The 27,640-nt window shown below is 44.8% G+C and overlaps 1 protein-coding gene across 3 annotated transcripts; it reads left to right on the forward strand.

The window, feature by feature from the left end:
* The first annotated feature begins 7,131 nt into the window (after window positions 1-7,131).
* On the forward strand, window positions 7,132-27,632 carry LOC110499385 (zinc finger C3H1 domain-containing protein). Of its 3 annotated transcripts, none has more exons than XM_021576501.2 (35): window positions 7,132-7,887; window positions 8,322-8,801; window positions 8,960-9,147; window positions 10,017-10,368; window positions 10,582-10,799; window positions 11,045-11,171; window positions 11,377-11,471; window positions 11,556-11,750; window positions 12,061-12,222; window positions 13,017-13,163; window positions 13,305-13,423; window positions 13,645-13,788; window positions 13,945-14,119; window positions 14,563-14,700; window positions 15,008-15,637; window positions 15,848-15,957; window positions 16,057-16,188; window positions 16,301-16,422; window positions 16,576-16,677; window positions 16,815-16,937; window positions 17,128-17,308; window positions 19,551-19,737; window positions 20,015-20,206; window positions 20,403-20,640; window positions 20,902-21,007; window positions 22,344-22,542; window positions 22,814-22,908; window positions 23,066-23,173; window positions 23,414-23,518; window positions 23,876-24,041; window positions 25,074-25,174; window positions 25,432-25,533; window positions 25,784-25,823; window positions 26,349-26,411; window positions 26,562-27,632. In XM_021576501.2, the coding sequence occupies exons 1-35, from the start codon at window positions 7,335-7,337 to the stop codon at window positions 26,697-26,699; spliced, it is 6,333 nt and encodes a 2,110-aa protein (XP_021432176.2). In that variant the 5' UTR covers window positions 7,132-7,334; the 3' UTR covers window positions 26,700-27,632. The 3 variants fall into 3 exon arrangements, with proteins under 3 accessions (XP_021432176.2, XP_021432184.2, XP_036814472.1); XM_021576509.2 differs by having other exon boundaries at window positions 13,648-13,788; XM_036958577.1 differs by having other exon boundaries at window positions 11,045-11,153.
* The last annotated feature ends 8 nt before the right edge of the window (window positions 27,633-27,640 follow it).

Below are 27,640 nucleotides of genomic sequence, written 5' to 3' on the forward strand. Positions count from 1 at the left end.
TATGCTTAGGGTCATTGTCCTGCGGGAAGGTGAACCTCCGTCCCAGTCTCAAATCTCTGGAAGACTGAAACAGGTTTCCCTCAAGAATTTCCCTGTATTTAGCGCCATCCATCATTCCTTCAATTCTGACCAGTTTCCCAGTCCCTGCCGATGAAAAACATTCCCACAGCATGATGCTGCCACCACCATGCTTCACTGTGGGGATGATATTCTCGGGGTGATGAGAGGTACTGGGTTTGCACCATACAAAGTTTTCCTTGATGGCCAAAAAGCTCAATTTTAGTCTCATCTGACCAGAGTACCTTCTTCCATATGTTTGGGGAGTCTCCCACATGCCCTTTGGCCAAAACCAAATGTGTTTGCTTGTTTTTTTCTTTAAGAAATTGCTTTTTTCTGGCCACTCTTCCGTAAAGGCCAGCTCTGTGGAGTGTACAGCTTAAAGTGGTCTTATGGACAGATACTCCAATCTCCTCTGTGGAGGGTTCATTTAGTATTTTTTTTGGGGGGGGGGGCTCAGTCGGTCTGAACTTACTGTTGAGAGTTATAATGGTAGAATACATAAAGTAACATTTTGAAATGTGGGTGTGCATCAGCAGTTTCTGTCTTGTTACTTGTATGTCAGTCACTGACAGTCACTCAATTGGCCCATGTCAGCTAAAACATTTTAGATTGGTAAATTAGCCTAGCCAGCTATCTAAAGTTGTAGTAATCATGGTCTAATTACTGACTGGGCACACAGGATATGTGCCTAGGGGTCCTGCGCGGAAGGGGGACCCTATCAATTTGGTTAATTAACACTCACTCAGATATCATATTACGCTGGGAAAGTCATGGCAAAATGTGTAGAATTGCAGGAAATTAACTCTTAAACGTATTTGTTTTTCTCTCCGCTGTCAAGAGGGGGGCCACTAAAATGTTTGCTTTGGGCTCCCAAAAGGCTAGGGCCAGCCCTGCATACAGCTGTTCAAGAAGTTTAACTAACTGTGAATTATTTGCCATTTAATATTTTGAATAAGTAAGTTAAATCTTTAGATGCTTTGTCTCAAACAACATCTGTCTAATATATCGTAAAATAAATGATTTTGGCTATATATAGATTGTTTTATTTTGCCTCAACAGGTTGTCCACATACAGGACGAACTGGTCCCAGGAGAGTGTATGCCTGGTCCAAGGCCTCCTTACTGTCAGTAGGAACTTCATTTTTCACTGAATTTAATTTGATGTAGAATGAATTGCTATATATACATTTCATAAGCTCTGAGCTTCATCATTGTGCAATTGTATGTAACAATATTTGGTTCAAAAGTTAATTTATTTTACTTTTTGACAAGGTCATCTCCTTCCATACATTTTGTTCAGAGGCAGCCCACCGAGTCTCCGAATGTGGTTCTCCTCAGAGAGAAAGTGACTCTGATGGACAATGTCATCAAAGTCCTCGAGCGTTCCGGAAGCCAAGATGGTTCAGCTCAAAAAGAGGCAGAAGGACGAGGAGCTGCAGCAGAATAGCCATTGGAAGCCCATGGCAAATAACCGTGAAACTTGGCATCAAACTAAATGAGAATATGTATAGAAGGAAGCAACGAGCCAATGACATGAACTGGTGGTGGTTGTCCTTTTTTACTTTTTATTCCCTCTGAATCCCCTAGGTTCTTCTTTAAAAAATGTCTTCCCCCTGCACCTCCCCACATCCCACCATTTACTCCTCTTTATTGTTTACTTTTCTCCCCCTCTGCCTTCTGATTTCCTTTTCTCCTTGCGACATCATCCAACATGTCTGGGAAGTTCAGTCCAAATCACTAACACAAACACAGCAGTTAGCTTTGGTTCTAAGACACTTATCAGTTCATGTATCAGAATTCAACACTTATTATTATAACTTCTGAGACAGCTGTGACTGATATGGCATAGGAATAATACCCAGGGAGGTGGAAACAGATCATTTTCAGATGCAAAGCTATACTGTTCTGTCATATCTATTCTAGTTCCGAAGTCATGTTCAATAAGGTTATGAGCCTGGCATATCTAAATAACCTGAGAGATATACAACAAATCTGGAACAGCAGGTGCATGTTGACATGACTCCATAGCAACCTCTATTCAGATTTTATTGGTAGCTAAAGGGGAAGTTAAAGGGGGCATCTAGTCAGTTGTACAACTGAATGCATTCAACTGAAATGTGTCTTCTGCATTTAACCCAACCTCTGAATCAGCGAGGTGTGGAGGGGCTGCCTTAATCAAGATCCACGTCTTCGAAGCCCGGGGAAGAGTGCCTTGCTCAGGGGCAGAATGACAGATGTTTACCTTGTCAACCTGGTTCTATTCAGATTCTATCGAAGGCTAAGGCTTGGTTCAACACTCACCATCAGTCAGACTCATTCCATATCTGCCAGTCTGAATCCTCCTCTGATGTCTGTTTGTCTCTTCCTCCTCTTCGCATCATCTCTATCATTCTCTTCTCTGTCAGTTTCATTTTCACTTCCCTCTCCTTTTCTTTCCTCTCTTTTCCTGCTCCTTTTTAATTTCCTTAGTTTAAGCACTCTATTTTTTTCCTCCTGCTTTTGTACCTTTTTCTCAGCTTCAGCCAACCTTTTCTCAGCTTCAGCCAACCTTTTCTCAGCTTTTTCGTTATCCTTCTCTTTCTCCAGGTGCTTCTTTTCATCTTGTTCTGCTTCAGTCAAACTTTTCTTCTCCTTTTCTTTTAATTTCTCCTTCTCCAGGTTTATTGCTTAGGGAATGTGATTGCTTGTCCTATGTTGCTATGTCTTGCTTGTTCTATGTTGCTATTGTCTATATTGTAATTGGTTTTAATAACCTGCCCAGGGACTGCGGTTGAAAATTAGCCGGCTGGCTAAAACCGGCACTTTTACTGAAACGTTGATTAATGTGCACTGTCCCTGTAAAAATGAAAAATAAACTCAAACTCAACTCAACTCAGGTTCTTTATTCTCCTTTTCTTTTAATTTCTCCTTCTCCAGGTTCTTTATTCTCCTTTTCTGCTTCAAACCTAAGTTTCTCATGCAGTTTTTCCTTAATCTCATTCTCAAGGATCTTCAATATCTCCTTTTCTCTTTTTTTCTCTTCTTCCAATTTACTGTTTATTTCCTCTCATTCTCCAGGTTCTTAATCGTCTTTCTTTTTTCTTCCTCCAACCTGAGTTTTTCCTCTTCTTTTCCTTCTCCAGGAATATCATCCTCTCTCTTCCTTTCTATCTTTGTCAAATGTCTCCGCCAATCTTAAATCCCTCAGCCTGTTTTATCTTAATTTCATCTAGACATTTATGACTTTCCTTCATCTGTTCTATCAATTTGTTCTCTTCCTGTTTTTCTCTTCCTTGATATCTACTTTCTGTCAATTGCTCCTCACTGTTATATCCCTTCTCACCTGCGTTCTGCATCTCTCTAAATTTTTTCTCCACCTCTTTTTCCACAGTTTCATGTATTCTGACCCTGTGGTTCTCCCTCTCCTCATCTATTGTCTTCATCATAAACATCTCCTGCTCCATTTTCTGGATTATACAGTGCCTTCGGAAAATATTCAGACCCCTTGACTTTTTCCACATTTCTTTTACGTTACAGCCTTATTCTAAAATGTATGAAATAAAAACATTTCCTCAGCAATCTGCACACAATACCCCATACTTACAAAGCAAAATCAGGTTGAGAAATTTTTGCACAAAAATTCAAAACAGAAATAACTTATTTACATAAATACTTAGACCCTTTGCTGTGAGACTCGAATTGATCTCAGGTACATCCTGTTTTCCATTGATCATCCTTGAGATGTTTCTACAACTTGATTAGTCATGATTTGGAAAGACACACACCTGCCTAAATAAGGTCACACAATTGACAGTGCAAATGTCAGATAAAAAACCATGCCATGAGGTCGAAGGAATTGTCCGCAGAGCTCCGAGACAGGATTGCGTCTAGGCACAGATCTGGGGAAGGGTACCAAAACATTTCTGCAGCATTGAAGGACCCCAAGAACACAGTGGCCTCCATCATTCTTAAATCGAAGATGTTTGGAACCACCAAAACTCTTCCTAGAGCTGGCTTCCCGGCCAAACTGAGCAATCGGGGGGGGGAGGAAAGGGCCTTGGTCAGGGAGGTGAACAAGAACCCACTGGTCACTCTGACAGAGCGCTACAGTTCTTCTGTGGAGATGGGAGGACCTTCCAGAAGGACAACAATCTCTGCAGCACTCCACCAATCAGGTCTTTCCATCTATACCATTTGTATTTCATTAACCTTTTGACGATTGGATGTTCTTATAGGCACTTTAGTATTGCCAGTGTAACAGTATAGCTTCCGTCCCTCTCCTCCCTGGGCTCGAACCAGCAACACAACGACAACAGCCACCATCGAAGCAGCATTACCCATGCAGAGCAAGGGTAACAACCACTCCAAGGCTCAGAGCGAGTGAAGTTTGAAACGCTATTAAGCACGCGCTAACTAGCTAGCCATTTCACTTCGGTTACAGCAGCCACATCTCGGAAGTTAATAGGCTTGAAGTCATAAACAGGGCAATGCTTGACGCACAACGAAGAGCTGCTGGCAAAACGCACGAAAGTGCTGTTTGAATGAATGTTTACACGCCTGCTTCTGCCTACCACCGCTCTGTCAGATACTTGTATGCTTGTATGCTCAGTCAGATTATATGCAACGCAGGACACGCTAGATAATATCTAGTAATATCATCAACAATGTGTAGTTAACTAGTGATTATGATTGATTGTTTTTTATAAGATAAGTTTAATGCTAGCTAGCAACTTACCTTGGCTTACTGCATTCGCATAACAGGCAGTCTCCTTGTGGAGTGCAACGAGAGAGAGAGGCAGGTCGTTATTGCGTTGGACTAGTTAACTGTAAGGTTGCAAGATTGGAAGGGGAAAATCCAAAAATACCTATTTCCGATTGTTATGAAAACTTGAAATCGGCCCTAATTAATCAGCCATTCCGATTAATCTGTCAACCTCTACCCTGGATTACTGACCTCTGACGGCCTCTGAGTCTGCCTGCCGCTCTGTACCTTAGGGACTCTGCCCTGGACTACCGACCCCTGCCTGCCCTTGACCTGTCCTTTGCCTGCCCCCTGTTTATATAATAATCGTCCATTATTTGAACTCTCTGCATCTGGGTCTTTTCCTGAGCGGTAATACATGATTTATTGTATGCAGAGGCTGTAAAACAGATTGGTGGAACTACAGTGTGGAATGATGGAGCTTCCATGGCTGCTTCCATGGCTGTAGTAAGTGGACCTAATGTCGGCCTGGTGGTAACAATATTACTCGGGTTGTGGAAAGCAGAAATGCCAGGTTGAAGGTTATTGTGGAGACCAGTGGTGGTCAGTGCCGTTTTAAGATGAGGGAAGAATTATTTATTTTTTCATGAGCATGGCCTTATTTCTATTACGGCATATTGGATTCATATTTCATTCACCCAGTTCAATGTAAAAGCGATAAGTTTAGGTAACTACATGATTCTCAAATTTTCCCTATCATTGGTCCAACATTTGCAAACAAGTTTCTATTGGACAAATTCGGGTATGTTTATCCCTGTTTTGTTCCGTTTGCTTCCATTTCAGAAATGTTTTTCAACAGAATTGGAGGAATGAATACACCCCTGATCACGAGTTAACACAGTTCACTTTCATAGCAGCCACGTTGTTTTACTTCTCACATCTATGCGCTTTCTTCCTCTCACCTTGTCCCTTCACTTGTGGACTTCAATGCACAACACATCAGCTCTAAGTGACCAGGTGAAAAAGCCAAACCGAGGAAAACCACCACACACAGCCTACATCGTTGTCACCATATTAGCTAAAGTAACATCATAGTCAGCATAGCTAATAGAACTAACTCATTATTAAACCCGCCACAATCATGCAGTAATGTTACTGTACAGTCAGTAAGCAGTTACACCGGCGAGCCCCGGTGGCAAATCATTAGTCAAACCAAAAGCTTACCTTGACTTGGAATAGTTCCAGTGTTGTTGGAAAGTCATAGCCAGCTAGCTAACATAGCATCCCTCTGTTTGAGCAGAGTTTTTCAGTAGGCTAAACTAGCTAGCTGCATTTGTTATCTAAGTAAGTCAAACTGACAGTTAAAAAAAGAAAAAACTTTATTTCTCTCTTGCTTCTCCTTCATTTTGGAATAAATTAAATTGTTCAACTACTGTCTTTCTCTCTCTGAGTCAACTACTCAACAACTTTTTACGCACTGCAGTGCTAGCTAGCTGTAGTTTATGCTTTCAGTACTAGATGTATTCTCTGATCCTTTGATTGGGTGGACAACATGTCAGTTTACGCTGCAAGAGCTCTGATAGGTGGGAGGACCTCCTCCGTAAGTTGTCAGAATTACTGTGTAAGTCTATGGTATGGGGTGAGAACCATGAGCCTCCTAGGTTTTGTATTGAAGTCAATGTACCCAGAGGAGGATGGAAGCTGGCTGTTCTCCGGCTACACCATGGTGATACCCTACTGAGTGCTGTTGAGGCTACTGTAGACCTTTGCAAAATAGTGTGTTTTAATTAATTATTTGGTGCCATGTGATTTATATTTAGTATAGTTTAATCTGAAAAGGACAACTTTAAAGGTTTTACCATCTTTATTCCTCCCCTTCCTCTGAGGTGCCTCCACTGAGACAGCAAAAGAGATATTGGGGGTAACAGATGGGCTCCCGAGTGGCACAGCGGTCGAAGGCACTGCATCTCAGTGCTAGAGGCGTCACTACAGACCCTGGTTTGATTCCAGGCTGTATCACAACTGGCAGTGATTGGAAGTCCCATACTGCGGCGCACAATTGGCCCAGCGTCGTCTGGGTTTGGCTGGGGTAGGCCCGTCATTGTAAATAAGACTTGCCTAGTTAAATAAAACTAAAACTAAAAACTGTTTACTGTTGAAATGGTTGATGACAATCCTAAGGATGGTGTGTTTCAGCATGATGTAGATAACGTTTAATGGGGTAGGTTTATTTATTTTTGAGGATGTGGTAGGAGTTAGTATGGATTTATTTTATTTTTCATGGTAGAACAGAATTGAGCAGATCATGATTTATCGTACTTTCCAGCACAATAGGTGGCGGCATGCACATAAACGATTGTTTGTGGACTGCAATGATCTCATAGAAGAAGAATATTTTCAAGTGCAATGGGAAGTATCGCGAGAGCAGCGGGGCAGAAGGGGAAAGCGGAAGAGCGTAGCTAGTTAGCGAACAAGCTTTATATTCGTTAATATTTACATAATATCCGATTTATAAATCCAATTTTGTAATTATAAACATATGTTGAGAGTCTAAGTATTAATCGAACTACTGTCACATTCGATTAGACTACACAATGGATTCAAAGTCAATCAATCTGTCTCCGAGAGAAGAAGGGGAGCTCGAAGACGGAGAGATCTGCGATGATGACACCGAGGAAAAGGTGTTTGCGCAGCAGCAGGGTAAAAAGAGGCCTAGTAGCATGAATAACAGCAACTTCTCACGGAATACACGAAAATCGAAACAACCGGTACGAACTTTACTACCTGTCGTGGGTAGCCAGCCTACAGATTTTCGACTTTTAATTCCATACAACCGCGGACCTCATTCGCACAGTTCCGGCTTTACCGCAAACCACAGACAGCAAGGCGGACCAAGTGGACCCGACCGGCCGCCACTGGGACCACGCTGTGACCAGAGCCCGCGTTCCAGTTTCTGGGAACGAAGTCACACAGCCCTGGATCGATTGAGGCACCGGGGGAAACTAGATGACGGTCGCGGGGATTGGGGACGAGGAGGCTGGGGAGACGGGTGTGGGGGAGGGAGAGAGGCTGGTAGGCCTCCCACTGGTCGTTATGGGCCCGGGGAGAATCACAGTAACAAGAAAGAATCTCCCTCGAGAAACAAACGTATCCTTTGGCATTCATCTCACGACATCTATGTGATTGTAAAGTGTGATACATTTGTTAGGCCTTTACCTTAACATTGTAACTACACATTATAACATTTGTTTGGCTGGTTGTGGCTTCTAGCCTTGAATATGCCTTGATTTAAGTGTAGTCATATAGGCCTTCGATTTCATTGTAGTCATAATGCATCTAACTAACAATAGAGCTGCCATTTTTTAATGACTTTTGATCATTACACAGCATTCCCCTCCCTATCATCAAGACTCAATTGATGATTTTTTTGTTGTTGTATTAATCAAAAACAAAATACCCAGTGTTATTGAGCTGGAAATGAGTTTTTGATTAAAATACATTTCGCTATTAGGGTCCAAGTTTGTAGTCTAACCATGTCATCAAACTCATAATCGTGCCTTTCCTTCACTCCCCTACCATAGAGAAGGTAATGATGGGAAGGAATCAGGTAAGAAACCAACAGATGATGAACAACAACAATGTTGCCAAAGTCGAGAACGGGCTTGACGAGAGTTTTGAGGATCTGCTCACCAAGTACAAGCAGATTCAGCTGGAGCTGGAATGTATTAGAAAAGAAGAGAACCTGGTTCTGAAGCCCAAAGACCTGCCAGCTCAGAACGAGTCTGAGGTCTCTGCAAGTATTCCCCAAACCGAGCCATTACTCGACGCTAACAGTATTCCCAATGAAGCCGCTGCAGAGGACCCGCCAGGCCCAGAAAAGACGGAGGAGAAAAGGGGTTTTCAGGCGTTCAATCTCAAACCTCTACGTCAGAAACTCCTCACTCCTGCAGAAATTGACGCGCTCAAAACAAAAACGGAAAAGAAAGACTCAGAGAAGGAGGACAGTGACATGGAAAAAGGTCAAGTTGAACCAGCTGCTATCCCGGCTGCTACTCCCAAAGGTTTGTAACAACCACTATATAACACAACACTGCAGCAATGTGGGAACACAAACTGTGGCAACGCCATGAAGCAGATTTGACTCGACTATAATCAATAATGTATTGTTTTATTAGCCACAGTGTTAACACCCTGTGTGTGTTGTGTTCTGTCTTTTCAGGAGAGGAGGAAAAAGATGGTGTGGAGAAAGAGGCAGACAAAAAAGAGGGGGAGAAGGATGCAAAAACATGTTGTGTTTGCTGTGGCAGGGAATCAGATTACCTGAAGAAAGAAGGTGAGAAGGATACAAAAGTCTGCTGTGTGTGCTGCAGCAAATCATCAGAGGACTCCACTAAATCCTCTTTCAAGGTATGAATCTATTTAAAAAAGGCAAATATGTTTTCTCCTTACCCAGAGTCAAGTGAACTTGTGGATACTGTTTTTATGTCTCTGCATGCAGTTTGAATTAAGTTGAAGTTAGTTTCTGAAGCCATTGCTAAGTAGCGTTAGTGCAATGACTGGAAGTCTATGGGATCAGCTAGCTGATTGTGCTAATGCTAGCAGATCCCATAGACTTCCAGTTATTGCGCTAAATCTAGTTAGTAATTCCAGAAACTAACTTCAACTTCCTTCAAACTACACACAGAGGTAGAACATGGCGTCTGTAGCTAGGTAACCATCCAGTTGGTGACAGATTTTTATGCGACGATTCTAAAATAATAATAAACTGCATTGTTTCCGAGATGAGGTGGTAGGGCCTCACGCCATATCATCGTGTGACTCCATGTTGACTTCCATAGGATGGTTATTATAGCAATATTTGTGCATATAGGCATTTCCACCGCCAATTCTTGCTAAATACATTTTACCGACATAAATCCTACCATTTCGAACAAACAACTGATCGGTCGTCATTTTTAAAATTGGACCGACACTTCCTGTTTCCATTACAGCTGTCGTGATTGTTTTTTTTTTATACAGTATGACTTTACTCGCATAAAAACTGTGAATCGAAACGTGATTAATGAGTTAATCTGACTCTAGGTAAGTAAAAAAACCAATGGTGTAATAGCCAAAATCTCAAACTATCCCCTTAAGGCATGGATCAAGAGTAAGTGATTCAAGGCACAAATATTAACTTGAGATGTGTGTTTGCAGCTCTTTTGAAAGTTTGTCTGAGTTGTGTCAATGTCAAGTTAGAATCTGGGTTGTCCGGCCCTCCTCTTGTCTTTCTGCAGCCTGAAGTGAAGGGGAGTAATGAAGATGAGGACCTGTCTGAGCTGCAGCTGCGTCTCCTGGCCCTGCAGTCAGCCAGCAGGAAGTGGCAGCAGAAAGAACAGCAAGTGATGAAGGAGAGCAAAGATAAGATCACCAAGGCCAAGCCCTCCCAGGAGAAGAGCTCCTCCACCTCCAGTGCCAAACCACCAGAGAGGGGCAGAGTCACAACCAGGTCTGCCTCTGCTGCCTCGGAGAAGGCCAAAGCTCTGGCCAACAAGCCCCAGGAGAAGACCAAGGCTGGGGCAAAGCCTCCAGCGGAGAAGGGCAAAGCTCCGGTTAAGGGGTATCCAGGGAGGAAGACAGTCAGCCCAGGTGAGCAGGGCCTTTCTGCTTATTCGGATCCAAACTGTCCTCTATGTTGATTCCAAGCATTCCATCACAATGGCATTCTGGTTTTGGAAATGTTGGTCACATCTTGTGTATTCTTGTGTATTTTAATAATGCATTTTATCTCTGTGAATATTTGTATTTTAGTGGTGTAAAGTGATTGCCATTAAGTAAAGTAAATGGGTTTTGATCCCCTAGGCTCAGCAGCCAAGCAGGCGTTCCGAAAGCAGCAGCTAAGGACGTGGAAGCTCCAACAGGAGAGAGATCAGGAGGAGCAGCGTAGACAGGAGGAGGAGGAGCGCCGCCGGAGGGAGGAAGAGATCCGCAAGATCCGGGACCTTTCCAATCAGGACGAGCAGTACAACCGCTTCATGAAGCTGGTGGGCGGGTCCAAGCCGCCGCGCAACCGGAGCAAGGTAAGACGGACAGGGAGAGAAAGACCTTGCCCCACTCCCAAGGCATTTCCTTTTAGGTTATCTGATTCCTCCAATTATATGTGAACCTTTTTTAAACTAGTCTCTGCTTAACACCTGCAATGTGGTATGTGGGGTTCTTTCTCTGGAAAAGAGCTATCCTACATTACTGTTAGTAGCATGAACATGCAACATGATTGAAGAAGAGAGCATGTGAGAGACAGACAAATTACACATTTCAATTTCAGTCCAAGGACCGAGACCACACCAGGAAGTCTTCTGGTAAACAGGGATTGGACACCTCAGGGAACCTCTACCAGTACGACAACTATGACGAGGTTGCCATGGATACTGATAGTGAGACCAATTCCCCAGGTGAGCAACCAGCTCACCTGCCAATGCACTCACTGCACTATTGAACATATCTAAAGGGATTTTATAGAACCCATCCAACATGCTGAAAGGATTGTTTATAGCCAAGGACATGGCCATCAATTCAGGCCTCTTATTGCAATGTTTGACAGTTTTATTTCTACGGCTGAATCTGATTTGTCTAAAATTCAGTTATTTTCTCTTTCAGCGTCTTCTCCAGTACATGATCCATTTGAGGTCCCAGGATGCTTCAGTCACATGCCCATGCCTTTCCCTATGGATTCCCCCACTCAATGCAGAATGGTACGTTCCACCCCAAACTCTAAACAAGGACTGTTCTATGCATCTCTTAAAGGGGTAACTAACAAGCTTCCTCTTTCTTTCCAGGATTTGGGACAGCCGCGTTTCTTGTCCGTCATTCCGTCTGCGCCCCCTCCACCCTTACCCCCAATGCCCCCACCCCCAGATGAGCTGGAGCCTCCCCCAAAGCCGCCTTTCGCTGACGAGGAAGAGGAAGAGGAGATGTTGCTCAGAGAGACCTGCCTCATGTCCATGGCCAACAAGAAGGTTCCACTACCCGAGGTATAACACTAGATGGCTCCACAGGAGGACCAAGTGCCATGCCTGTGTTATCTGTATTGTGATAGGAGTAGAGGAGGGTTCCATTAGGTCCTAGTCGTCCTCTGGAAAGTTCATTAGTCTCAACAGAAGATGCATATTTTTCACTCTTCTGTTAATTTACAAGTGTTAAACAATGTTTTAACTTATCTCGGTACCCTGCTATATCAGATGGGCAACTCTGTCATATCATTTTCCAGTTCTACAGCTGCACCTTGTCTTTGAACAGTGGACTTGGTGAATCTGGCTTTAAAAATGTATTTCTCCCCTGTAGGATATGACCCTTGACAGCAGCCCCCTCTCTCCCTCCCTCCTGGTCAGTCTGGTCCAACCAGTGCCCAGGAGCAACCCTAGTGTGGTCAGCCTCAACACGGCACCCCAGCCATGGAGCAACAAGTTCAGCCGAGGGCACCACCTTCCCAGGCTACCACTGATGGTAAGGATAATACCATAGGAGGAAATCAAAACATTGAGTGATGGCCACATATCTACCCTCCTAGCCAGGCGAAGAAACCGTAGAGATCCAAATAGTTCACGTTTTTTAACGTCTTGCAGCGCTTTCACTCTTTCAACCACAATTTTCTGGAATATAGTTCATTTGGTGCCATTTGTTGACCTATATTCCAAACCGTTTCATACACATTGAAATATGCAGAAAATGTCAGTGGATTTGTGAATGATTCTTCTCTGAATGGGAAAACTGTCTTGTCTTGCATGTGCTGAAACATGTTTTAAAATATGCTCTTTTTAAATATTTTAACTTCAAAGTCATATTTTCCAACAATGAAGTTCTACTTTTTCCCCCCAGCTGAACTGTGTAAGGCTGTGTGTGGAGGCCGTGGGTGTCTTTGTGCTCAGTAACTCCATGTAGTGTTGTCTTATGAGAACAATGAGTTGGCACTCACTCTGATACTGCCATAGGCAACACGGGTGGGGTCCCATAGACAGTACATTACAGCAGCACGTGTGCCCAATGACACCCGGCCTCCGCTATGTTCCCAGAGCACTCTGGTTTCTCACCCATGAACAATAAGCTCAACTTAGACTGCATCCCAAAGCTTCTCAGAGTAGGAGGGCTGATATAGGATACATTTTGCCTTTCAGATCATAATAAGACGGAGGTGACCTGATTGGCACTCCTATTTTGAGATGAATGGATTTTGAGTTGTGAAGTCGGTGCCCATTCATCACAATGGCTAATTCAAATCATACGTTTTATTGTTTCCCCAGCTCCCACGGCACAAGGCGGTGGTGGTACAACTGAACGGTTCAGACGACAGTGACTCAGACATGGAGGCCTGCAGCAGCTCTACACAGACACAGTCTGTCTTTGGAGGCCTGGAGTTCATGATCAAGGAGGCACGCAGGAACGCAGAGGTACGTACGTGTGTGTGTCCCAACAGTTTGGCCTCTGAGGACGACCTGTCAATTTATATATGAATAGCAGAATCCTAATTTGAGATGTGTGATAATTGTATGTGGTTAAAGGGTGAATGCTCTTTCTCTCTAAACTTCCAGGCAGCGAAACCCAAACCGACTTCAGGATCTGAGAAGGAGAACAAGCCAGGCAGAACCCCGGAGGTGCTATCTGAAGAGAAGAAGACAGAGTATCAGCTGCTCAAAGACGAAATAGCCAGGTATATTTTTTTTTGATGAGAATGGTCTGACAAAGTGAGGTATAATTTTTCCACCCAAGCATTGTCTATGGATATGCAATTCATTAACGATTAATTAACATTCAGTGCAATATTAATGGCACCAAAGTGAGAGGGTATTTCTTTAAAATGTCAATGATGGAACAGAGTGGACGACACTCACTGAATTCTAAACAATCTGTTTTTTTGTTGTCTGATGTAAGTAGGGAGAAGCAGAAGATTCTGAAGGACCACAGTCCCCAAGGTGTGCCCTCTCCTGCAGGCTCTGATCCTGATGTGGACTTTGCTGCAAAGGCAGCGGTCGAGCTGCAGCTGACCGAGGCAGAGACTAGGCTGACTAAACACGGGTGAGGCCCTCAAACACCAGAAGGAAAAAAAACACCTAGATGAAGGCTGATGCCCAAACACAATGGTATTTTAAGTAATTGTCTCACATTAGGGAATTACTTGGACTTATGGTTTTCCATCTCTCTCCCTTCCGCTCACTCTACCCCTCCTTTCAGGAACCTGCTCCTGAAGGATGAGGCCATCCTGAGGCAGCTCTTACAGCAGGAGCAGAAGAAGGAGGAGGCATTGAAGGCAGCTGAGGCCAAAGTGGCCAAGGTCAAAGAACAGCTCCTGGCCTCAGAGAAGATAGTCAGTGCCAACAAGACTCTCCTCAACAGACTCCAGGAACAGGTGGGAGTTAAGAGCCAGGAAGGAACCCAGAGGGAATGAAACTCAATGGGAATGAGCTGTGAAGTAAATTCCTAGCTGAGGTATTTGCGCCTGGATGGCCATGTTTATAGCAATGAGTCGGATGGCTGAGGGTTTTAGTCAGTGGAAGCTGAATGATGGAATAGGAGTTGTTTATCCTGGTAATGTTTGGGAAAATGCCAAGCTAAAGGAATGTCTGTAAAGGACAAGACATTTCATTCCGTTCTTTTTTCCGTTGCCTTTGGAAGTGTATATAGCAGGTGTGGTCATGACAACCCTCCTCCTTGGAGAGATACTGGGTGTGCTGGATTTTATTCAACACCTGATTCAGCTAACCAAGGTTCTGATGAGATGTGTGTGTGTATGTATATATCTAATTTGTTACCAGCCTTTTAATATCTGTCATGTATGTTCCCACCCTGTAGGTTCATCGTGTTCAGCACCGTGTGTCAGTGAAGAAGAACCACAGCCTGAAGCTGGAGGAGGTGCTGGTCCAAGCCCAGGCCGCCGCAGGCAGAAAGCCAAGTGGTCAGAAACGACGCACGGGCATCAGCCACTCCTCGGTGAGCACCGTACCACACCTTACCGACCCACACTATACCATGCCAGGGCCCTTGTTGATTGATAAAGCACAGAAATGTGTTCAACAAGGACATTTCCACTAGAGAACATCATAAATTGCTTTGAAGCGGAAAATGACTCTTATTGGACTTATTGTTCTAACACTTCCTGTTTCAAAATGTATATTCTTCTAACACTTCCTCTGTTTCAAAATGTATAGTCCGGTTTCCTTTCTACCAAACACCAACCAGTCGTAAGTAAAGGCCAAAGTTCTCTAAAGCATCTTTCTGCCCACCCTCCATTCTTCAGCCTGTGAAACGTCTGTGTGTGGAAGTCTCCGTCGCTCCCCGCGGCTCAGAAAGGCACTTCGCCGACCTCCTTGCCCAGAAGCAGCGTCTGCAGCAGCTGGAGTCAGAATACGCCCTCAAAATCCAGAAACTAAAGGAGGCCCAGGCTCTCCACAACAGAGGGGCGGTCCCTGAACCCCCTCTACCCCAGGCCACCTCCACCCCTCTCCCCAGGGCTCGCCACCCCAGCATTCCCCCCACCAGCCCCTTCCCCCTGCCCCAGCCCTCCCTGCATGACCTCACCCAGGATAAACTCACCCTGGTCAGCAGCGAAGACCCTACCGAGACGGAGGAGAGAGACTTGGAACCTGCCGCCACAGCCAGGCCCTCAGCCCAGAGTGTTCGTAGCCGCTCCTTCAGAGAGACCGGCTCCTTCACCAAGCCTAAGCTGGACTCTGGTGGGACTGGGCTGGTCAAGGATAGTCCAGCCAAGCCAGTCAGGGTTAAGGCCTCGGGGCCCGGGGAGCTGTTCCTGGGGCTAGAGGTGGAGGCCCTGCAGAGGAGGGACCAGCAGCAAGCCAGGCTGGGAGAGCTGCTGCTGGGGGAACTACGGGCGCTAGGAGGCGCTGTGGAGAAACCCCCTTCTGGGAAGGTAAACCATAATATATCACTAACTGACCTCGCAAACACCGAATTCAAATTCCCTTTTTTTGTGTGTTTTAAAAATTGCTCTCGACAGTTTTCTTATTTGGTTGATATGTGCAGTTACTGTAGCACACGTGTCGTGTCTAAAACTATGTTTTTCATTTATTCTCCATGGTTGGGAGACTGAAAGGTTTGTGTTCATTACTTTGATGTGCAGGTGATATCGGAGGATGTGGACACCATGGCTGCCCAATCAGGCCATGCCGAGCTGAAGCCTGTCCCGTTTGGACCATATCGCAGCCCTCTCCTGGTCTTCAAATCTTATCGGTAGGTGGCTGGTTCACTGCTAGGGTTGCTCCCAATTGCTAGTGCCAAGAACAACACCCTGCCATCAATCAAACCTTTCCATCTTGTCCCTTTCTTCAGGTTCAGTCCATACTTTCGGACCAAGGAGAAGTTATCACTCAGTTCTGTGTCTTACAGCAATGTTGTAGCGCCCAAAAAGTGTTTCTGTCGCTTTGATCTCACGGGCACATGCAATGACGATGACTGTCAGTGGTAAGTCATTCCTCCTAGTGTGTGTGTAAACAGGCATGTGAATATAGACTCATGTCTGTTTCATTATAACCAACCAACCTCTCCCTTTGGGTGATCTGGTCTATGTTTCTAGGCAGCACATGAGAAACTGCACTTTTGGTGGAAACCAGCTGTTCCAGGATATCCTGTCGTACAACCTGGCCCTGATTGGCTGCTCTGAGAGCAGTACTAGTGATGTCATCAATGTTGCCACAGGTAATAGAACCACACTGCTATCTGGCAATATTTAAATACCATTGAGCTTAGAATGTATGTATTGGTGATCGATAGATTCCAAAAAGTTCACTATTCCATGATAAATACATGAGGCTTTTACTGACAATGGTTGATTTGTTGTCCTATTTTCAGAGAAGTATATAAAACAGCTGTTTGTGGCTAACAATGATCGCATGGGGATGGACCAGAAGGCTGTTCTACTCGTCAGCAAAGTGAACGAAAGCAAAAGACATGGTGAGATTTCCATACCATTCATACTCTATTCTTACACTCAGCAGTTAGGGTTGAACACACTATTGAGCAGTTGATCTCTTTTTGAAAATGTTCAAGAATAGAACCCTTCTGACTTGTTCAACTTGTGTTTTGTCTAGTCCCTCCCTTCACCACGTGTAAGGATCTCAGGAGGTGGAGGCCTCAACCCGCTTACCAGGCTAGCCCAAACACAGGGGACGACAGCTGGGACGAGAGTAGAGACACTGGTCCAGTCAAATACGGTGAGAACTGGTTAGTCAGTAGGCTCGTCTCCTAGCAACAAACCAGTCTTCCAAGCAGAATTACGACTTATCTGAAGCACAGTGTAAATAATGGAAGTAGCACTAACAGTGATTGCCTCTCTTCAGTTGTGCAGAACTGGAGATCTGACCTTAAACCTCTGCTGTTTGTCTGTTTCCTTCCTTGTCACAGACGGTTATTCCAAGAGAAGTCTGTCTGCTACCCTGGATGTGTGTGTGACCCCTGACGACAAGCGCTACTTCATTAGTGAAACTGACGACATATCTAACCTGGAGACCAGTGTCCTAGAGAGCTCACGCAACGCACAGCTCTGGATCAAACTGGCCTTCAAATACCTCAGCCAGAAAGAAGTGTAAGAGCCTCCGGAGTGTTAAGTTGTGTCACTGAGTGTATTTTTAACCTTAACCTGGTTTAGGCTGAATGAAAAATGCAAATAGATTTGTATTTGTATTTTTTGTATTTATTATGGATCCCCATTAGCTGTTGCCAAGGCAGCAGCTACTCTTCCTGGGGTTTATTATGGATCCCCATTAGCTGCCAAAGCAGCAGCTACTCTTCCTGGGGTTTATTATGGATCCCCATTAGCTGCCAAAGCAGCAGATACTCTTCCTGGGGTTTATTATGGATCCCCATTAGCTGCCAAAGCAGCAGCTACTCTTCCTGGGGTTTATTATGGATCCCCATTAGCTGTCAAAGCAGCAGCTACTCTTCCTGGGGTTTATTATGGATCCCCATTAGCTGCCAAAGCAGCAGCTACTCTTCCTGGGGTTTATTATGGATCCCCATTAGCTGTTGCCAAGGCAGCAGCTACTCTTCCTGGGGTTTATTATGGATCCCCATTAGCTGCCAAAGCAGCAGCTACTCTTCCTGGGGTTTATTATGGATCCCCATTAGCTGCCAAAGCAGCAGCTACTCTTTCTGGGGTTTATTATGGATCCCCATTAGCTGTTGCCAAGGCAGCAGCTACTCTTCCTGGGGTTTATTATGGATCCCCATTAGCTGCCAAAGCAGCAGCTACTCTTCCTGGGGTTTATTATGGATCCCCATTAGCTGCCAAAGCAGCAGCTACTCTTCCTGGGGTTTATTATGGATCCCCATTAGCTGCCAAAGCAGCAGCTACTCTTCCTGGGGTTTATTATGGATCCCCATTAGCTGCCAAAGCAGCAGCTACTCTTCCTGGGGTTTATTATGGATCCCCATTAGCTGCCAAAGCAGCAGCTACTCTTCTTGGGGTTTATTATGGATCCCCATTAGCTGCCAAAGCAGCAGATACTCTTCCTGGGGTTTATTATGGATCCCCATTAGCTGCCAAAGCAGCAGCTACTCTTCCTGGGGTTTATTATGGATCCCCATTAGCTGTTGCCAAAGCAGCAGATACTCTTCCTGGGGTTTATTATGGATCCCCATTAGCTGCCAAAGCAGCAGCTACTCTTCCTGGGGTTTATTATGGATCCCCATTAGCTGCCAAAGCAGCAGATACTCTTCCTGGGGTTTATTATGGATCCCCATTAGCTGCCAAAGCAGCAGATACTCTTCTTGGGGTTTATTATGGATCCCCATTAGCTGCCAAAGCAGCAGCTACTCTTCCTGGGGTTTATTATGGATCCCCATTAGCTGCCAAAGCAGCAGATACTCTTCCTGGGGTTTATTATGGATCCCCATTAGCTGCCAAAGCAGCAGATACTCTTCTTGGGGTTTATTATGGATCCCCATTAGCTGCCAAAGCAGCAGCTACTCTTCCTGGGGTTTATTATGGATCCCCATTAGCTGCCAAAGCAGCAGATACTCTTCCTGGGGTTTATTATGGATCCCCATTAGCTGCCAAAGCAGCAGATACTCTTCCTGGGGTTTATTATGGATCCCCATTAGCTGCCAAAGCAGCAGCTACTCTTCTTGGGGTTTATTATGGATCCCCATTAGCTGTTGCCAAGGCAGCAGCTACTCTTCTTGGGGTTTATTATGGATCCCCATTAGCTGCCAAGGCAGCAGCTACTCTTTCTGGGGTTTATTATGGATCCCCATTAGCTGCCAAAGCAGCAGCTACCCTTCTTGGGGTCCAGCAAAATTAAGGCAGTTTATAAAATTTTAAAAACATTACAATACATTCACATATTCCACAACACACTGTGTGCCCTCAGGCTCCTACTCCACCACTACCAGAAATGTACAGTACTAAATCCATGTGTATGTATAGTGCGGATGTTATTGTGTGTGCATGTGTCTGTGCCAATGTTTGTGTTGCTTCACAGTTCCCGCTGTTCCATAAGGTGTGTTTTTAAAAAATCTAATTTTACTGCTTGCGTCAGTTACTTGATGCGGATAGAGTTCCATGTAGTCATGGCTGCGTGTGCCTCCCATAGTCTGTTCTGGGGACTGTGAAGAGTCCTCTTGTGGCATGTCTTGTGGGGTATGCATGGGTGTCTGAGCTGTGTGCTAATAGTTTAGACAGTCAGCTCGGTGCATTCAACATGACAATACCTCTCACAAATACAAGTAGTGATGAAGTCAATCTCTCCTCCACTTTCAGCCAGGAGAGATTGACATGCATAAATGATGTGATATGCAATATAATGTGTTATGTTGCTTCCTTGTAGGTCAGCGGCTGAGTGCCTGGATGCTTCGTTGAACACTCTGTCTCGGGCCCTGGAAGATAACCGGGACAACCCAGAGATCTGGTGCTATTACCTGTCTCTGTTCTCCCGTCGAGGGAAGAGGGATGAGGTGCAGGAGATGTGTGAGATGGCAGTGGAGCACGCCCCCGACTACCAAGTCTGGTGGAGTGTAAGTTGTCATGTCCAACCAACCCTCTGTCGACCTACTGTGGGGCATTTCCTCTACAGGGCTTTGTGTGTCCAACTCTGAGGCCTGGTTGTAGAGCGCATAGTTCAGGACCTTTGGTTTCGCCGTCCTGATGGTTTTTATTTTCCTTGGACACTTGATGTTAATGATTGGCTGAAGATGACCACACCTGGTCTTCCAGGTAGAAGTGAGTCCCTTGTTAAATAGCACAGAAGAATATCAGCAGGACTGGATGTAACCGCTGTCTTTTCCCCTTTAGTACCTAACCACGGAGAGCTTGTTTGAGGGGAAGGACTATGTGTGTGGTCGTCTGCTGCAGTACCTGCTGGACTGTGTGGGGACTAGTGGTCTCTCTGAGAGGCTGTCCTTCCAGCTATTGGAGTCTCTACTCTACAGGGTCCAACTCAGTGTGTTCACAGGCCGGCTACAGAATGCCCTGGCCATCCTACAGGTAAGAGACTGCAAAAAAAGTCTGTCTTGAGCGCCACCAATATAGCTGCTACATCAATATTCTGTTCCAAGCCATATGACACCTTACTGCTGCAATCAGGCCAAACAAACTCATACCTCTTAGATTAGCTACTGCTATACAAAATGCACAAGGTTCCCAAGATGCTCAAGGGTGAACGATAACCTGTTAATTTCAGAATGCCTTGAAGTCAGTCACTGAGCGGTGCATTGCTGATTACCTGACCATAAGTGATCGTTGCCTGGTCTGGCTGTCCTTCATCCACCTGACTGAGTTTGACCGCCTGCCGGCCAGTCTGTACGACCCGGCTAACTCCAACCCCTCCAGGGTGGTCAGCATTGAGGCCTTCGCCCTCCCCTGGAGAACCCCGCTCGACGTCCGCACAGAGCCTGACACACTAATCGCTGTGTTCGAAGGTGAGCCGTCATCATCGACACAGGGTTTAACTACACCCACATAGAAACTGTCCATGCTTTTCCCAGGTCTCCTACTTAGTTTTTTCACACAATTATGTTATTATGACTTTTTCCACAGCTGCTCATGGTAGTTTATTTGTAGTTGTGCTATTTCCGCTCAGTCACTAGGCTTCATTTTTTCTTGCACAGTAGATCTGTAAATGTAGTGGACAGCTGAGAGAGCGGGGCATTGATTTCATACTGGTTTGTTCAACCCTTTAGATGCACTGCGACAGTGCACAGACCAGACTCTGCCTCCCAGTGAGAGAACCCTGGCCTGTCTGCCTCTACACACTAACCTCATAACTACCTATAGCCTGCTGGGAAGGTAAGCTCAACACTGGCATTCTGATAGCTGTGTGTGTGCGCGCCGAACCTAATAAAATCAGGCTTGTGTGTTTGGGCATGCAAGTTGTTAACCCTTTACATTCGTACCCTTATACGGGTTAAAAATGGCAGATTTTGACACTGATAAGCATCTAAATTGGAACGTAGTGGCTGTACAGTAACATGCTATAAATTACATCAGAGCTCAGTCTCTGTGCTTCACAGTTTTGAACTTGAGCACCACACATGACAAGAAGTTTCCCTGATCCCTCTGACTAACTGGGAAACTTTAGAAAATGTTTTTGTTGCCTGAGTGAGGGAAATGCTGTAAATTAAGAGGACTCCATGTATTTTGAAAGATGAGACATTGAGGATTATAATAATTACTGATTTGATGTCATACAAGCAAGACAAACACCCGTGAGTCCAAATGTGCACTTCACATCATAAAACTCATGTCATATACAGTGTCAAGATGACATGGGTTGTTCTGAACAGAATAAGCTTGTTTGTTTATTGTGATGAACATTTGCCATGGCACACGCATCTGAATGAGCTCAGGACTCATTTCTTTGCGCACCAGAATTGCGATCTGTTTCTCTGAATTGCCTTGTGAAAGCCTAACACTGCATCATAGTATTTTATAACTTATAAAACTCATATTGGTGGTCTAAAGCACTGCAGCGCTACAGAACCTGGTTCGATATTGGGCTGTCGCAGCCGGCCGCAACTGGGAGACCCATGAGGTGACGCAGGGGAGGGTTTGGCCAGCCAGGATGTCCTTCTCCAATTGCGCACATGCACGCTGACACGGTCGTTAGGTGTACGGCATTTCCTCTGACACATTGGTGTGGCTGGCTTCTGGGTTAAGCGTGCTTTGTGTCAAGAAGCAGTGCGACTTGGCGGGGTTGTGTTTTGGAGGACGCATGGCTCTCGACCTTCGCCTCTCCCGAGTCCATATGGGAGTTGCAGCGATGGGACAAGACTGGAACTACCAATTGGATATGATGATTTTGTTATCAACAAACGTGGCAAAAAGTGCGTGCTTTTAAAATGCACATAAAATCAAGTGTTATGTTTGGATTCAGTCTTGTCAGGCAAACTGTGTACTCACCTTTTGGTCTAATCATTTTCCCAATAGCTCTAAACTGTTCTCTTTCAATTGCTCATATTTCTTCTGTAAAACATTTCAATTTACCACTATCCATATAGGCAAATTCCAACGAGGGTAAAAGGTTGGTGTGTGTGTGTGTGCATTTTTGTGGTTGTCATTAAACTCTATTAATGTTTCTGCTAGTCTTAACTAAAATGTAATAAAACTGACTTACACCCTGTAGGTACGATGCAGGCCTGGAGCTGTGTGAGTCCCTGTTGGCGCTGTGCCCGCATTCATGTGCCCTGTTGGATGCCCTGTCAGGCCTGTACGTGGGGAAGGGGGATGGTGAGCAGGCTGTTGGGGTGTGGCTACGGGCGCTGTCCCAGTGTCCACACAACGCAGAGGTCTTCTACCACACCTGCAAGTTCCTCATGGCTCAGGTCAGCCTCCCTGTCAGTGGGCTGTGTGGAGCTCCCTTTTAATACAACTTTATGTATCCATCCCTTAGGGCCAATTAAGCAAGGCATAGTCGATTTACATTTAACTGTCATTCTGTGTCATCTCAACCAACATTCTCCACAGGATTCAAAAGAAGATTTTTGAAACTGTTTAAGAGCTGAATCCTTTCAATTTTGTGCTTGAATGTCTCATGTTGCTTGTACACAGTTTCTAGCATGACCTAGCTAGCCTGTCTGATGCATCTCTGAACAGGAGAAGTCCAGCTGCATCGCTCCTCTGTTCCGGGGGTTCGTCCTGTCTTTCTGTGACGAGGAGAGAAGTGACCAGCAACCTGTGGATGTGCTACAGTTAGTCATTTTCTCCTCAAACTTAAGCAGAAATGAATGTCCTAACTCTTAAAACGTCAGAAACAACCTGACTTTTTGCAATTGAAGTTGCTTCCTTTATATAGTGGTATACGGTTGAATGTTCCATGAATTAATGTGATCTCCACTTCTTTTCAAGGTACATCCTTGGTATTCCAACAGTGGACATCCTAAGAGGCCCAGTTATCAAAAAACAACTTAAAGAGCAGCTTAGCCACCAGATGCCTTACCTAAACCTCGTCCATTGGTAATTATTGTGACGTGATATCCCGGCTGACCCTGCACTACACGGAAGCCCAGCTCTTATTCTTATATGGCAGTTCAATGCACCGTCATTATCATTGATTGGTAACAGTTTACAATAAGGTTATGATTAGATTATTAAAAATGTAGAAATACAAGAAGACACGACGACAGTTGGGCTTCCTGATCATCATAATGTTTTACAGTGAGACAATATTTCATTTCTTGGTGTCTTGTCTTGCAGTCTGTGGCAGTGGGTGCACGGTAACGTTGGCGAGGCGATGGATGCGTTTGAGAGAGCCCTCGGAGCCGTAATGCCACTAGACGTTCTTCACAAGCTGTGGATAGAGTGAGTCTTGTCTTGCAACAAGTCCTCAGCATGTGACCGTTGCGTTCAGCCTCTCACCCACCATTGTCATCCATAAGGATAGTACTATCATCCCATGGGGTTAACGGGACAACGTCTGAAGAGGGTCAAGCCATACTTAACCAGCCAGATTGGAAGATCCTTATAGCAATGATAGCAGGCACATTTAAAATAAAAGGACCTCGAGGTAGTACAAGCTTTAATCAGGATGACAATCTAATCAGACCACAGTGTGGTTGGTTAGCAGCTAGCCTCTGAGGGGCTGCCATGTCCACACATCCAGGTGGAGGAGGGCCCAGAGACCTAACCCAACTAACAGTCTAACTGTTCTCTCTCCAGTTATCTCCTCTTTACCAGCAGTAAGATAGCTGGGAGCCCCTCCAACAGCAGAGAGCTCCGGGTGTTATCAGACCTGGTTCAGCGTTGTCTAGTAACTGTCCCGTCTAGGCTTGAGGTTCCGTTCAGCTCGGCCCAGTACTGGAGCTGCTTCAGATTTCACAACAAGGTAGGTAACTGGGTCATGTTCAGCAGGGAATAACATTGAACGTTCTGATGAAAATATTTTTTGTACACTGTGTATATATCTATGACATAGACTGACCAAGTGAAAGCTATGATCTCTTATTGATGTGACCTGTTAAATCCACTTCCGTCAGTGTAGGTGAATGGGAGGAGACAGGTTAAAGAACGATTTGTAAGCATTGAGACAATTGAGACATTGACTGTGTGTATGCCATTCAGAGGGGAATGGGCCAGACAAAAGTGTTAAGTGCCTTTGAACGGCGTATGGTAGTAGGTGCCAGGCGCACCGGTTTGAGTGTGTAAAGAACTGCAACGCTGCTGGGTTTTTCACACAACCGTTTCCCGTGTGTGTCGGTAAGGGTCCACCACCCAAAAGGACATCCAGCCAACTTGACACAATTGTAGGAAGCATTGGAGTCGTCATAAGCCAGCATCCCTGTAAAATGCTTGACACCTTGTAGAGTTCATGCCCTGATGAATTGAGACCGTTTAAGGGCAAAATGTGGGGTGCAATATATTAGAAAGGTGTTCCTAATGTTTTGTACACTCAGTGTACAATGTAGGACAAACATGCCTCTCTGAAATGTAAAATAAGCAATCATGTCAGCTCATTTCGATTTGCAAAGTTTGCCTCTGGGCTTTGTCGTCCCAGTACACCTACATTAACCGTATGCCATGGACCAGATCACTCCAGATGGCAGAAATCAGTGGAGGTTGGTGGGATGAGCTATAGGAGGATATGCTCATTGTAATGAATGGAATGGTATCAAACATATGGAAACCGCATCCGTTCCGTTGATTCCATTCCAGACATTACAATGAGCCTGTCCAATAGTCCCCCCCCCCCCACCAGCTTCCACTGCCAGAAATCCACCTAACCCCTCAGATCCTATGCTTGTCAGGAATTGACTCTCCTTGAATTGATAGTGTTTCACTTTCATCGGTTAGTGGCATTGTTTGCGTCTTTAATTTAAACGTGTTCATATTTGCAAACCTCTGGACTTGTGCTCGGCAGGTTGTCTCCCACTACCTGAGCTGTCTGCCTCATACCCAGCACCCCCACGTCCTGGAGAGACTACGATACACCATGCCCACCAATGCTGAACTTGCCCTGAGGTACCCAAAGCACCCGATAGACACAGCAGACCAACCAGGAGCCAATTGTATGCTAACTAGTTTGGCTTGCTTGGACATGGACAGAGGGTTATAGAGGTTGAAATCTATTCCAGTTGGAATGATGTTTTGACGAATTATTAAACTGTAGACTGCTGGGTATATTAGTCACTGTATGGTTATGTTAGTGTTATGGCTGGGTCTAATATTTCTTGGCTTGGGCCTGTAATATGCAGACTGTTTCATTTGTTGTTGTATAGGTTGCTGCATCAAGAATGGCAGGATGGAAACATAGAACATCTGAAATTCCAAGCCAGAATGTTGAGCAGTAGCGTTCCAAACTGTCTGGCCAACTGGAAAATGTAAGTCCAACTCTCACCTCTTCGCTGAACAGCACTTGTGCTGCTGGTATGGCAACAAGGTGAATATTTTTTTCTAGCTGGATTCTCACTGTTCTAATGCACTTATCAAATGCCCTTTTTCACATACAAAATGTGGCTTCTGTCCGACTTCAATCGCAGCTTTGAAAAGCTGCTGCACAGGCACTTGAATAGCAGGCAATTCCTGCTATTCAAGTGCTGACAGGCTTTTGTGCTGTGTGTTTTTCGGCAGAGTGATCGCTGTGGAGAGGGAACTAAAGGAGCGCTCCGAGGTGAGTTAGTAGGGGTGGGTGGGCAGGGGGGAATGAAAGAAGTGAGTAGGGGCAGTGAGACGATTGAGTAAAGGAGTGGATGGATGAAGGTAATAGTTTAGGGAGAGGGATATTGACATGGAGGGAGAGAGGACTGTAAATCAGCAGGGGCTAGTTTGAATGGAAAGTAAATTATGCATGTTGGTCTGTTGATGATTCTGTGTTGCTGTCACAACCTCTTGTGTGTCGGTGTTTCACTTTGCATATTTACCTTGACCCAGCTCTCCAATGATCTTCCCTTCATTTTGTTGTAATCTATTTCTTCCCTACAGGCTATTATCAGTGTTCGCCACAATGTAATGTATGACAGTTAAAAGGCTTACATCTGACCACGGTGACTAAATGGAATGGTTGGATGTTGTATTAGAGTAAAAACTATACTAGTCACTAAAACCACTGACCTTATTCCATCTTTCTCCTGTTTTGTCCTTGTCCTCCGCTAATCTGACATGTGGCTCCCCCGTTTGGTGTTTTCCTTTGTTGTAGGTCCGGCTTCTTTATCAGCAAGCCCTGCAAAACCTTCCACTGTGTGCCACCCTATGGAAAGATGTAATTCCCCATTCAGTTACGATCTCTCTAACACACACACCTCAGCAAAAAAAAAAAAGTTTTTTTACTTTTTTGTTCCACCTGGCAGATAACGCACGCATGTTCAACTACCCCCCCTTCCCCTTCCCTCTCCTCTCTGTCCCTTTCCAGCGCCTGCTGTTTGAAGCTGCGGAGGGAGGTAAAACTGATAAACTGAGGAAACTTGTTGACAAGTGTCAAGAGGTGGGAGTGAGTCTAAGTGAGCCCCTAAATTTATGCTCGAGCAAAACGGAGGGAGAGGAGCACTGAGGATCAAAAAAAACTAGATTCAATCTATCAGACCAGACCACTGCCAAGTTTAGCCAGATAGGGGCAGACTCTGCTGCTAGCTGTCTTAGCAGCCCTCCCGCAGTAGCGCACTCCCTGGGCGGTCGGGAGGTGTCCGCCCCTATGAGGACGGTTGTTCGGTCATCCCTGAAGCCAATGAATGAACTCCCTCCTCCCTGTCCAAACTCTGGGCCACGCACTCAGGGTTCTATCCCCTAACATCATGTACGTAAGTATAGACCTGCTAACTAAGTGACATCTTTGCTCTTCTGTTTTTCATTTACATGTTTGTTTTTTCTCTCGTACTGTCAATTTTAATTTGCTTTTTATTTTTACCTTTATGTACGGGGTTGGAGGAGTTGACAGACTATGACATCCTGACATACGTCTGTCTTGAGTGTTTTTTAAAGGATGTTTTCCCCCAATAGTAACGCTCGCTGCTGCTATCTACAGTATGTGTAACTTTTTGTTTTCCAGTGTCTTCCAAGGGAAGAAATAAATTACTCGTTTATTTCGATATTTGTTTTAAGTGATATTTTTTTTTTTTTAAATAACCACATGAAAATGAAATGGCCAGCCATGGTGACAACAAAATGGCTGCCTGCATAAGTATTTCTATTTGGCCTCTATCATCACTGACACCTTTATTTTTGAGACTGCCAGCCACAGACTGCTGAATGCTGTGATCTCCTCTCCGCCAGTCGACCAGCGGGGAAGATCCTTTAAACGCATCACTAGGCGAGGATAGTCAAACATTTACTAGTTTAAATGTTCTCATGTGCAATTTTGTTTTTGTAAAAAATATATTATAATGGTTAAGAGTATTTCAGAGGAGGAGCCAAGGATGAAAGTATTTCAACTGTTTTTGTATGTTGAAATTAAATGTGTTTATTAAATTATTTTCTAATTAATTTATTCTGTTC

The sequence above is a fragment of the Oncorhynchus mykiss genome, chromosome 2 (genome assembly GCF_013265735.2).
Source record: "Oncorhynchus mykiss isolate Arlee chromosome 2, USDA_OmykA_1.1, whole genome shotgun sequence".
NCBI lineage: Eukaryota > Metazoa > Chordata > Actinopteri > Salmoniformes > Salmonidae > Oncorhynchus > Oncorhynchus mykiss.